Source organism: Chinchilla lanigera, unplaced genomic scaffold, assembly GCF_000276665.1.
Source record: "Chinchilla lanigera isolate Chin_1 unplaced genomic scaffold, ChiLan1.0 scaffold00031, whole genome shotgun sequence".
NCBI classification, from domain to species: domain Eukaryota; kingdom Metazoa; phylum Chordata; class Mammalia; order Rodentia; family Chinchillidae; genus Chinchilla; species Chinchilla lanigera.
In genome coordinates, this window is record NW_004955432.1 from 23,316,410 (window position 1) to 23,328,729 (window position 12,320).

The following is a 12,320-nucleotide window of genomic DNA, read 5'->3' on the forward strand; positions in this document are numbered from 1 at the left end:
CCACTTTCTAAAGTGTTTATTTTGTTTCTCTTCTCTGAGTACGTGTTTGCCGTACTTGGTGCTTGCCTTCCTCTTAGGGAATGGCCGCATGTACTTAGTATATCGTGGCTCTTTTGCACTCCCCTTCCCACCAGCTCCCTTCCCACTCCATCTCTAGGCCCCTTTTCCACACTTTCCTTACTATTTTTTTCAGTTTGTGTCTGTCATATGTAACAGTCGCATTCATCGTGAGATGTTGGTACAGGTACCTGACACATCTTAAATCTTTTACGTCCCTTTTCCTTCCCGCTGCACCAGATGTGCTCTTTCATGTATTTAGTCATGCTGTCATGGCTGTCTCCTACCCTGAGTTGATTCAAAACATTCAATTTTCATGGTCATTTTTACTCTGAGGAAGATTCAGAAGTTTTACAATAGAAGAGCTGGTAAGAAGTTGGATGAGGACACAGTGATGTTTTTAAGAGCCTGCCTTTCTGTAAAATGACACATGGCAGCAATGTTTACCATATTTTATCACACTGGTAAAGACACTCATGAAAGAAGACTGCCAGAACTGCTTCAGAAAGTGGCAAGAACAATGGGAAAGTGGAAATTCAGAAAGTGGCAAGAACAAAGAAGAAATATTTCGAGGGTATTGATGGAATTATGTTTTTTGGTGTAATAATTTTTAAAAATTTTAACATTTACTGTCTATTTTGATCTCACCTCCTATTGATGTTTTGGAATATTAGATGGCAATAAAAATCAAGAAATAAATGGATATGACATATTGTCTGGAAAAAATCATAGGACTCATGAGTACTTTCATTTAGAAAGATCAGGGAGAAAGAGAAGTCATAGATAATCCTCAAGTTGCTGAACTGGGGAGGTGAAGGTGCACCATACATGGAGGAGGGGGGCACAGAAGCGGAGTAGATTTGAGGAGGAAGGTGGCATTTCCCATTTCCCAAAATGTGGAAATGAAGGCGGCTGGGTTTCTGTAGACGCACGATCAGGCCAAAACTGCATTACTGTGTCACGTTAGCGAGCCACACTGCCTTTAATCATTGTGTCTGCTTTCCCGCCGTGCTGCCTTTGGCCTCCACCCACAGCCTTGCAGGATAATGGCATCATTCTATTTGGCCAAAGTAAACATTTCTACTCTGTGCTTGTAATGAGTGTGTAAGCCTCCTGAAAGTTCCAGAGTCTGTACCGCATCGGCAGTCTTTCAACTAAGACCCTGCTTAGCAAGAGGAAGGAAACCTTTCCAGGAACTGAGCCTGTGACCAGAGGGGTGGATAACAGCCTTTAAAAAAAATCATGCTCCAGAGGCACTCACAAGGGCTGCTCCTGTCCAGCCTCCGATCTCTGCTGGCTCCAAGTGGGTTGGGAGCCTGCCCCAAAGGATGTGGAGCATTTTGCTGTGGTCCTGGGGGACAAAGGTTTGGAGAGAAGCAGGTCTGAGGTTGAATTCCAGAATCCACTTGCTAAATGACCTTGGGCAACTCACCCAACTAACTTTCCAAGCCGCACTTTCTTGAGTGCAACATTAGGATTTCCCTCATTCGGTTTGTTTGGGGATGGAAAGAGATAACACCTGTAATTACCCTGCCCAGGGCATGGCACAAGGTAAGCCTGCCATAAACAGGAGCTCAGTGTCCCAGCCACTTAGTGGAGATTACTTTTGTGAAGCACTGGATATATGGTTAGCCATCATCGTTATTTCCTGTCTTCTGGATACTGAAAACTTCTAAATAACCACAATGGTAAAGTTTTGCAAAGAACAGTAAATGAAAAAGTTCTCTTCGCACACTTTCGAGCTTCAGGCACTAACAAACTTGAATACTTAACTCACTAATTGACTCAAGTTCTCAGGGCCATGTCTTATTTAATGCTCTAGTTTATCAAAATTCTCCAGTAATGCCCTTTGCTCTACATGCTTCAGCTTATTTGGACATTACTTTTATTCACTTAGAGTTGTGGAGGCGGACACAGATATACCCCAACGTGTTTTATGGTCCTGTGAGTTACACATTCATCTCCTACCCAGTGCTGTAGAGCAATGAAGACACCCTATCAGAAAGGTGATGTTAATATCACTTGGGACATGTGCACCCGAGGCCTCTTTCTGGTTGCCCTCTTTGAGAGTTCCTGGTGTATTTGGCAGCAGCACTATTATCCAAGCCATAATTGCGCCCCTGAGATGGAAGTCGCGCATGTGACCCTCCTTGAACTTGGCTGCCCTGGTGAGGACACAGGCACATAGCCCGGGGCCAACTTTGCTTCTGCGGCTCCTTACCGACCCGGTGGGCACTCAGTAATCACTTTCCACGGAGCAATTTCTCCCCATCTAAGGCAGTTCATGGAAACTGAGGCTTCAGGAAACTCAGCTGCAAATCCCCTGGTGAGCATTATCAACCAAAGCAAAAGAAAAATTACTCCAGACATTAACATCAAAATTATTTTTTCAGCTTGCCCGTATGTACAGAGAGGACTACGTATTGCTGTTATTACTTATTGCATGAGCAATTCCCCATGCAGCAGTGAGGTTTTTTAAGGCGTGTTTTTAAGTATAAGGCAGATGTAAGTAGACGGCAGTGTGGCAAATAGAATGTCTTAGGCCGTAGCTGGGCGGTGCTCCCTGGAGGGAACTAAACTCATCTCCCACCTCACTCAGGTCAGTCTCGCTGCCTTCCTTCTACAAAATGCATTCAGGTAAACAATTACTTCATTTCTTCTCTTGCACTCATTTGTAAGTTATGACCTTTCCTTGTGCCTGTCTGGCCCTGTAAGTAGAGGTATGCCCTGGTTTATAGACCCTTTGTGTGCATGCGTTTGACTAAGTGTCTGTAAGCTAAAGCACTTTCAAAACCCATTAGGAACCTAGGTTTATTAAAGAAATCCAAGGAAAATTATATTAATAAAATAGGAATTCGCTCTGACAAGTTAAGTATAGCTTGTAAACTTACTATTTTTTACACGTTTAAATTGCAGATTAGTTGGTTATTAACGAGGAATATTGCTGGTAATAAAGATGCTACTTCCCCACAACTTTCAGTGAACTCAGCTTCTTCATCGTAAGGACACTGGGATTAGAAAAGTGTTCATAAGAAATTTCAGGTGTTGCTATAATATTTTTTCTTAAGCACAGAAGAAATATAATTATTAAACTTTAGGGAAAGTGGATGGTCAGCACCTGGGTGTGTGTTACACTGTTTTAATTTTTTCTGCTTGAAATATTTCACATCAAAAAGAAAAATAAATTGTTTAGGACACTCATGCTTCCTTCTTTTCTCTATTATTATAGAAAGTATTTATCTTTTCTGGAACTTTTAGAAAAAACCTGGATCCCTATGAACAATGGAGTGATCAAGAAATATGGAAAGTTGCAGATGAGGTAAGAAATAACATTTAACGAGATAGTCTATATACACAAAAGAGTGGTTGTCATAGCTGAGATGATTTTCCACATGTACTTTGTGTGTGTGTGTGTTGGTGTGTGTGTGCATATGTGTACAACTTTAAAATTACATCCCTAACTTTCCCAGAGCACCAGATTCCTTGGATTAGACCCATTTCCTTGCCCAGCTGGACTCAGGCCCACTTGGATTACTGTAACAGAATACTGTAGACTGTGCAGCTTGCAAACAGCAGATACTTATTTTTCACAGTTCTGAAGTCTGAGGAGTCCAAGATAAGGCGCTGGCAGATGATGCCTGGGGAGGGCCTGCTGACCCAGACATGGACATGTTTTTGCTGTGTCCTGGGAAGAAGGGGCAAGCTCGCCCTCCAAAGCCTCTGATAAGGCTCAGATCCAAAGCGCGCGCTGTGTGGAGTCCTCACGACCTCGTCACTTCCCAAAGGCCCCTCAGCCTAGTACATCACTGTGGGGGTTCCACCCTGTGTATCTGGAGGGTCATGAGCATTTATTCCACAGCAGGTCCCATAGGGAGCGTTACTTTGGCCCTCTTCCATGCTTTCTTGTCCACTCCCTCTGGATTTTGAAGCTGTCCCAGCCCAAGGAAGAGGCTTTCGTCTGATAGGACAGACTACTCTGGGAAGCACAAGGTTAGCACAAAAGGATGATGTTTGTTGTAGAGCACATACAGATGCCTGTACTCATCTCTGGAAGTCATCAGCTGTCTGTCTTCAGAGGATGTGGCCCCAAGCACTGGCAGGCAGAACGCCACGTGACCTACATGAAGCATGTGCCATCCTGTGAACTCATTAGGGTGTCGTGCAGGAAACATGTGGGCTAGAATGGAAGCCAAACTGAATAACAGCCTGGGTTTGTCCAACGATTATGCATAATTGAAAGCATTTCACAGAGAAATGGGGGGCACTTGACTGAAATTCTTGGCTCCTTTAACAGAACATTCTATCTGTAAACTGAGAATTTGTGAAATACAGGTATGACCTAAAGAAAAGGGAGCACAATTTGTTCTATTTTGTTAACTCTGGGTTTTGGCAAAATAGAATCATGAGACACAGAAATATTGAGATTCAGAGGTCTTAGAGAACAGCTTTATTCTATTTCCTGTACTTTTGGCCCTTGTAGCCCAATTTATGTTTATCCCAAATGTTCCTCCTTTTTGTGCCTCCCTTCGAAGCAGACCTTGCCAGGAGCTTTGAAATACCTGTCAGTGCTAAGCACTTACCAGTTGAGTGCCCAACCTTAGCATGCCTCTCATAAAATGTCCTCAGATTAACCGTTTTCATTATCGAAGTTTCCTTATTACCCAACAAATTCAGGAGCTTTAAAGCAAACATTAACTAAATTGCAAGTGACGCGTTTTAAGATCTTTGATGTGACTTCCTAGGGTGAGCTGTAGGAACACAGTGCGGTGGGAAAGGACTCACGAAGGGAGATACTGTACTTTATAAAAATTTGCAAGTATTGCCAAGTCACCATAAAATGAGCAGGAAGGCGGGACCATAAAATAGTTTAAAATTTGAGAAGACATGGTTAAGACTTTAAATACCAAGACAATGCAGATAGTTACATGTCTAAGTTTTTATTTGATCAGCCCATGTCTAGCATCTTCTTATTGATCCCCTCTGTAATAACTTGTAATTCATTAACACAGATGATGGTGCTGTCCCAGCCGAACTGTCATATGGTTTGAAGTGATAGGTTTTTGGTGAAGAGGCACCTAAACAGTATACAGCAAGCAAACCAGCAGCAGCCTAGAAAAGGAGAAAGAGGTGCTGGGCTTAGAGGTTGTAAAGTCTAATCTTTCTTTAATCCCGCGGGGTTGATCATATAATTTATGCAAACAGGAACATTTTGGGGGATGTCAAACCCTAAAGTGGACGTGACACTGAGACAAAAATTGCAAGTGATCATTGCAAGGTGGGTGGAGAGTGTCTATTTTTGTCAGTGCCCACTAATGGATTATTTAATTAAACCACAATTCACTTTTCTTATTTTTTGTCCTTTTCACAGGAGCACACTGTTGCTTGATAGTAACATTCCAGAGCATAGCAATAGCAAAGCCAGCATTTTGAACAATGTTCCTAATACTTACAGGCTGTTAAACATTTTTAGTGCGACATGTTATAAAACAAAATTTCTTCTATCCTAATAGCAGTCTTGGAGTTACATGAGATTTATTAGCTCAGCAACGCAATGCTGGAAAATTCTTTTGTCTTTAAAGTTCCATACAGCCACAAGATGTGGGTGCTCTTATTTATTTTTAATGCTAGGTTGGAATGAAAATAGTGAGGAAAGTTCAGATTCCAAGTCTCAAGTTTAGATTTTGAACTCATCTTGATTTCAACAGAAGTGAGCTAAAGTTTGCATTTATTTTTAGTCTATTTAAAAGTGGTTTGGAATGATAGTATTAATATCATTACATTGGGAATAGATAAATGTATTTGCATGTGCTGTGCATATTGTATGTATATAGATGTACATATGTGTATATTGTACATCTACATAAACATATGCTTATGTATATATGATTTCTGCTGTCAGAGTTCACTAAATTAATAATATCTATGGCCATTTCCATTTCGGTCTTTTGTTTTCTTTTGCCCGTAATGCTTATCTCTTGAACAGTAATTTCTCACTTATTATTCCCCCCCAACTGGGCCATGAGTTCCTTCAAGGTAGGGCCTAGGATTACTCACCTTTGAATTCCGAGTTCTGTCAGAGTACCTAGAATTTAATAAACTCTCATTAGGACAACTGAAGGAATGCATGACTTAGCAGTCATTCTGGTCCAGATGGTTAGTATGCAAACTTAAGCCAGTTTTATCAGCATATATAGTTGGTGACATTAACTTTGCATCTTTTCAGAAACAATTGCTGGTCTATCTTGTTTCCATTTTCTTTCAAATGGCTATTACAGGGGCTGGGGATTTAGCTCAGCGGCACAGTGCCTGCCTGGCAAGCGTGAGGTCATAAGTTCGATTCTCGGTACCGGAAAACAAAACAAAACAAAACAACAACAACAAAAAAAGAAATCACAAATGGCTATCACAAAATGTAGCAGAAAATATGTACTTTATAAACTTTGTAAATGTTCACTGGATTCACAAGTTCGTTTTACTCACTTACATGACCTATCCTAGTGAATAGGATTCTAAAAGAATTTTACTATATTTCATAGTGAATAAAACGGTAAATTTGGAAAGTTGCAAAATCGCCCATGGGTTGGAGGATTGGTCAATGTCATTGCCATTTGCTTTTAAAACTCTTCCTCTAAATATTGACTGTGATACACATGTATGTATTATTTACTTGCAGTGAAGAACACACTTTGCTTAGCTCTTCCTTAGGGAAGTGCACAGTATAACATAGTAAAGTAGCTGTCCCAGGGAGGCCGTGGGAAATCAGTGAATGACTGATGTGACACTGTAGGGGAACACTCCATGCTTACCAAAATCCCAACCCTATTCCCATGGGCGTGACTTAACCGCTTTGTGGCATTCTGCTGATTTACTTTCTGAGGCAACTTGTGCAGGGGAAATCTTGCAAACTTTATTGTCACACTAGGTTGGTGTTTCATTGCCTGAGCTTGGGATTTCCCGAGTTCCAACAATCCTAGTAGTTATCATTAGTTACCTTGTGCTTTACTCTATGGAAGCCTCTTTCCACAAACCCTCTAGGCTGATAGTACTGTTTTCTTCTTTTTTTACATGAGAGGTAAGTGAGATTTAATGTAGCATGCCTGCATCAAGAGCAAACGAGTAAAGGAGTGCGCATTCAAAGCCAATTCTGATAAATTCAGAGCTCCACTGTGTGTGTGTGTGTGTGTGTGTGTGCGTGTGTGTGACTGGGGATTGAACCCAGGGCCTTCACACTCAGCTACATCTCTAGCTCTTTTTTGTACTTTTATTTTGAGACAGGGTGTTCTAAGTTGCCCAGGCAGGGCTTGAACTTGCAATCCACCTGCCTTAGCCTCTCATAGTGCTGAGATTACAGGCATGTGCCACCAAACCTGGCTTACTCAGTCTTTTTTCTTGATGGTTAATTTAACTAAAACAACTTTAAAGTACTGCTGACTGATCTGAAATAAAGTACTAATTTGTTACCGTTAGGACAATTCTAATTTTGTAATTTGATATTGGCAGAATTTTCTAGTCTGAAAGAGTTACCCGCCAAGTGATGTGTTCTGTATCATATTACTAATGGCAGCACTAAAGCCGGACCCACTCCTTCACCTTTCCTATGTGCACACTGCAAACCCAGAACCCTTGGAGGAACCAGCTCACATTTGTCACTCCCAGTGCCTTTTGGGCTAACCGGCGCTTAACACTCCCTGGAGTTTGCTGAATGAATGAGGCTCAGCGACAAAATAAACCTTCAGCTGATCCTTTAGCTCTGTCAAGATTATAAACAGATTTTTGCTCACTCAAACAGTGGAAGTTAGGCTGGGGGTTAATGTCAAATTTAATCTTTCCAAACTTGTAGGTGTGTTTTGAGCTTGTTAAGCTCTTGAGTGGTTGTAGCCTTGTGGTATCTCTCTAAGCAGTGTTTTGCTTCCTTATTGCTGCAGGTTGGACTCCGATCTGTGATAGAACAGTTTCCTGGGAAGCTTGATTTTGTCCTTGTGGACGGGGGTTACGTGTTGAGCCATGGGCACAAGCAGTTGATGTGCTTGGCCAGATCTGTTCTCAGTAAGGCAAAGATCTTGCTGCTTGATGAACCCAGCGCTCACCTGGACCCCATGTGAGTGTCTAAAGGCCTGTCCCAGCCCGTCAGTCAGTGGCACACAGGAGCAAAGCCACTAGACCTGTACCGCATCCGTGCAGATTCCCGCTGGGTGTCGTACCTGCAAGTGGAGGGTCCCCACACTGAGAGGCGGGCACAAATGCCCATTGCCTCATATGACAGCCCTATGTTCTCTTCTGAATGGAGAGTTTTTCACTTTCATACAAACTCTTCCATTTTCTCAACACATGATGAAATAGTTAGTTACATGGGCATACTTTGATCCTTATGGTTTTTCTTTATATGCCATTTATACCATGAACATATTTATAGCACAAAATAAATAACTACAAGTGATTTTACATGGTAAAATATATTTATTTATGAAACTTAGTTCAAAATATTTGTTCTATTTATGCATCCTTAGCATCTAGCCCATGGCTGAAAAGCTGATTGTGGTTAACTCTATATCAATGCTATATTAACAGCATTTAGAGAAAGAAATAACTTAAACTGGCATTGTGGCACACACGCGTGATTCCAGCTCCTCAGTAGGGGGAGACTGAAGGGTTAGGAGTTCAAGGGCTCGTAGCCCTTAAGCAACATAGCAAGATCCCATCTCACTTTTTAAAAACAAATAGTAATTTAAGGAACTAAACAGAATAATGGGCATGCTATCAAAGATAAAGTTAGATTACCTATCTTCTGTGATGTTATATATGGCATTTTCTTTTCTAGAACATACCAAATAATTCGAAGAACTATAAAACAAGCATTCGCTGATTGCACAGTGATCCTCTGTGAACACAGGATAGAAGCAATGCTGGAATGTCAGCGATTTTTGGTGAGTCTTTATGTATTTACTGTAGATCTCATTTCTCTTGTAATTCTCAATACCAACATGCATATTATAGTTACTGCAAATTGCAAATTGTACAGGTTCTAAATTAAAATAGCTGTCATAAAGCCATGCAGCTTTATTCAAACTAGCTGTACAAGTTTTTATGTAAACTATGAGATGAGGGTAAAATTCAGTAGACCCAAAATATATTATTTCATGACATTAATAAGGCAGGTATTGGGCAACCACTCAGGCCCCCCTTCTGTCCCTCTCTTGGACAGAAGCTTTCTTTCCCTCAATAAATATATTCTGCTCTTTAAGAAATTCAGGTATTTATGCTTTTTGAGGCCTTTCTTTGGGGATCAAGTCATAAAAAATACTCTATTGTTAAACAATAACGATGTTTCGTGGCTCTTTCAATTTGTCTAGCTCTCCCCTGGATAGGGTGCAGTTACGGCTTTAATGCTGTAGTTGAAGGGACCTTTCTAGCTGTCTAGTCATTATTCGGTGCTCAGGTTAGTGCCTCTCGCTGTGCTTTCAAAACCTCACAGATTCCTTCAAGTGACGTTCATAAATTCCCTCTGGTTTACTCATAAGGAAGCTGGAGGACAATGTATTATGTCATCTCTCTAAGGCTTTGGAGCCTTCTGGAGGGAAATGTTTTCCTTACTGAAGGATTTGTAATACCGTCATTACTACTAAGCTCCAAGCGACAAATTAGGGAGCAGACTCATAACCTCTTACCGTGTCACGGACACGTTTAGGAGGTTAGATAAGGTCCTGTCCTCTGCCCTTGGGTTTGCTTGGCTTCTAAACACATGGAGACATATTACACTGAGGCACATCTTGTCCAGTTTGGAATTGTTGAGCTTCTGACGTGCTGTTGAAGAGGCTTAATGCCGGATCATGGTGTGGATTTAACTCATTTTGTGGTTCTGTACCAGGGATTTGTCATCAGTCATTCTTCTTCCCAAGTGTCCTCAGTTCCTCCAAAAGTTCTCTCAAGAAGTACATTGCTTGGTTCTACACTAATTTTTTTTTTTTTTTAAGTCTGGTTGCTACATAGAAAAATGCAGCTAATTTCAAAATTGGGAGGATCTCCTTAAAGCAAGGGGCTGCAGCAGTTAAATGCAGGGTAGGTGACATATATTCAGGCTCGGGACACTGTTTTCTCTTGGCTTTCATTTTCCTCGGGCCTCTGCCCATTTCTGTCCCTGTGCCGGTCTGCCCTGCCCTCCATCTGAGATCTCACTCGTGGCCACTTCCCTAGGTCATAGAAGAGAACAAAGTGCGGCAGTATGACTCCATCCAGAAACTGCTGAGCGAGAAGAGCCTCTTCCGCCAGGCCATCAGCTCATCAGACAGGATGAAGCTCTTCCCCCACCGCAACTCCAGCAAGCACAAGTCTCGGCCCCAGATTACTGCTGTGAAGGAGGAGACAGAAGAAGAAGTACAAGAAACACGGCTTTAGAGATCAGTGCAAACGTTTGCTTGGGACATTTGCCTATGGAGATGGAGGAAAATCAGCCGCTTCGGAAAACAGGGATGGATGATTTTTTTTTTTTAAAGGAGCATTTCAGTAAGAGGAACGTTCACTTGGGTCTGGATGGTTAAACTGTGTGAAAGGTACTTCGAATCCTTGAAGATTTACCACTTAAGTTTTGCAAGCCAGATTCTTCTGAAAACACTTGCCCTTTGGTAGTAGTTGAAAAGGCGGCTATAAATGCCAGCAAGGTTAGTTGTTCAGCCTATTGTTAATGAAACTTGTTAATTTATATCACTGGAGAAATGAAATCGTACTACTTAGAGATATTAGCAATCATAGCTAAAGAACTTAATGGTGTATGTAGTTGATATCCCTTTTTCTCTCATCTCTCCAGGGTGTGAAGACACACAGCTATATTGTCTACTGAGCATTCTGGCTGTCTCATTTCCAGTCAAATACTTAGAATATTGCAGGAGTCACAAGATAGTCCATTAAAATATGCCCATTCAACATCTAGTAATCAATCAGGAGTGAGAACTTCCAGACCCTAGAAATCAGGGTTGGTACCACCCAGCTCTACCAAACATCTAAGTAATTCAGATAATCGGAATATATCTTGATCTGAGAAATGTCTGCTATCATCCCATGTAAAAGATGGACTTATTTCCTTGATGTAAACATTGACATGCCTTTCTCATCCCTAGAAGTAATAGGGTCATAAAACCTTTGAACCAGAGAGTGGATGAAAAAGTGTGTTGGTGAAAATTGGTACAGGACGATAGTTCCTACCACAGAAACTGCAAGCACAGAATATGTAGATAGATAAACCGTGGATGCTACGGGTAAATGCCCAGGAAACGTAAGCACCCAGAGGTACAGGATGGGGCAGTGTGTTTTCAGGCTAGCTACGTGTGGGTCGTGCTGTCCAGGCTGAGTGAGAGAGACAGTGGGAAATACCCTGAAGACAATTCAATCATGAACCAGTTTTATATGCGTCTGTTTTATAACTTTGTGATGCAAATGAAATTTTCTCTAGGAAATATTTATTTTAATAATGTTTCGAGCTCATATACAATGATACTGTATTTTAAAAATGATTATGAATTATATTTGTATGAAAGAATTTTTATATTTGAAATGTTGACTTTTTGTGGCACTAGCTATTTTTATGGTATATTAAAATACGGGCAGGGGACCTAGTATGACGTGGTCCAGGGGCCACGAGTCACATTTACGGTGTAAAGGGGAGGACTGCGGTTGATGCAGACAGTGTACACATCTTGGTGACTCTGAGTCAGCACAGATTCCCCTCAGAAGCATTTCTCTCAGGCGAAGAAGATGGGGTCAGAAATCTGACTGCTCCTAACAAGAGCAAACTGCCTTTCCAACTCCACACTAACCCTTCAGACGATTGCATTGTATTTATTACTGTAAGAAAATACCATGTGTCAATAAAATCCTTATACTTGTGTGACGCGCCTTTGTTTTGGTTGCATTCATTAGTCATATTTTTTTGATCTCTTATTTAGTCTGTAAACTTCAGCAAACACAAAACATGAATCTTTCCTTTAGACTTAATCTCTTTGAGAGTCGGATGCAAATTTTAAAGTTATCTTTTTGAATTGAGGTAGTATAATAGCTACCATTCCAACCATTTTAAAATAGAGCTCAGTAACCTTTTGTAAATTTACATTATGCAATTACCACCACCATTCATCTACAGAATTTTTTTCGACTTGAAAAATTGAAAATCTTTACCCGTTAGACAATAGCTGTCCCTTCTTCCACCCCTGGAAAGCATGATTCTACTTTCTATGTCTATGATTTTTGAATACTCTAAATAATTCCTGGGAGTG

General features: G+C 41.1%; 1 protein-coding gene across 2 annotated transcripts in view; it reads left to right on the top strand.

Moving 5' to 3' along the window:
* Positions 1 to 11,938, top strand: part of Cftr (cystic fibrosis transmembrane conductance regulator (ATP-binding cassette sub-family C, member 7)) — a 148,703-nt gene extending 136,765 nt beyond the window's left edge. For both annotated transcript variants that reach the window (XM_013515961.1, XM_005388136.2), the window contains 4 exons: positions 3,287 to 3,376; positions 7,983 to 8,155; positions 8,876 to 8,981; positions 10,249 to 11,938. In XM_013515961.1, coding sequence (XP_013371415.1) covers positions 3,287 to 3,376; positions 7,983 to 8,155; positions 8,876 to 8,981; positions 10,249 to 10,449 — 570 coding nt within the window. In that variant the 3' untranslated portion in view covers positions 10,450 to 11,938. The remainder of the gene's footprint in view (positions 1 to 3,286; positions 3,377 to 7,982; positions 8,156 to 8,875; positions 8,982 to 10,248) is intronic.
* The last annotated feature ends 382 nt before the right edge of the window (positions 11,939 to 12,320 follow it).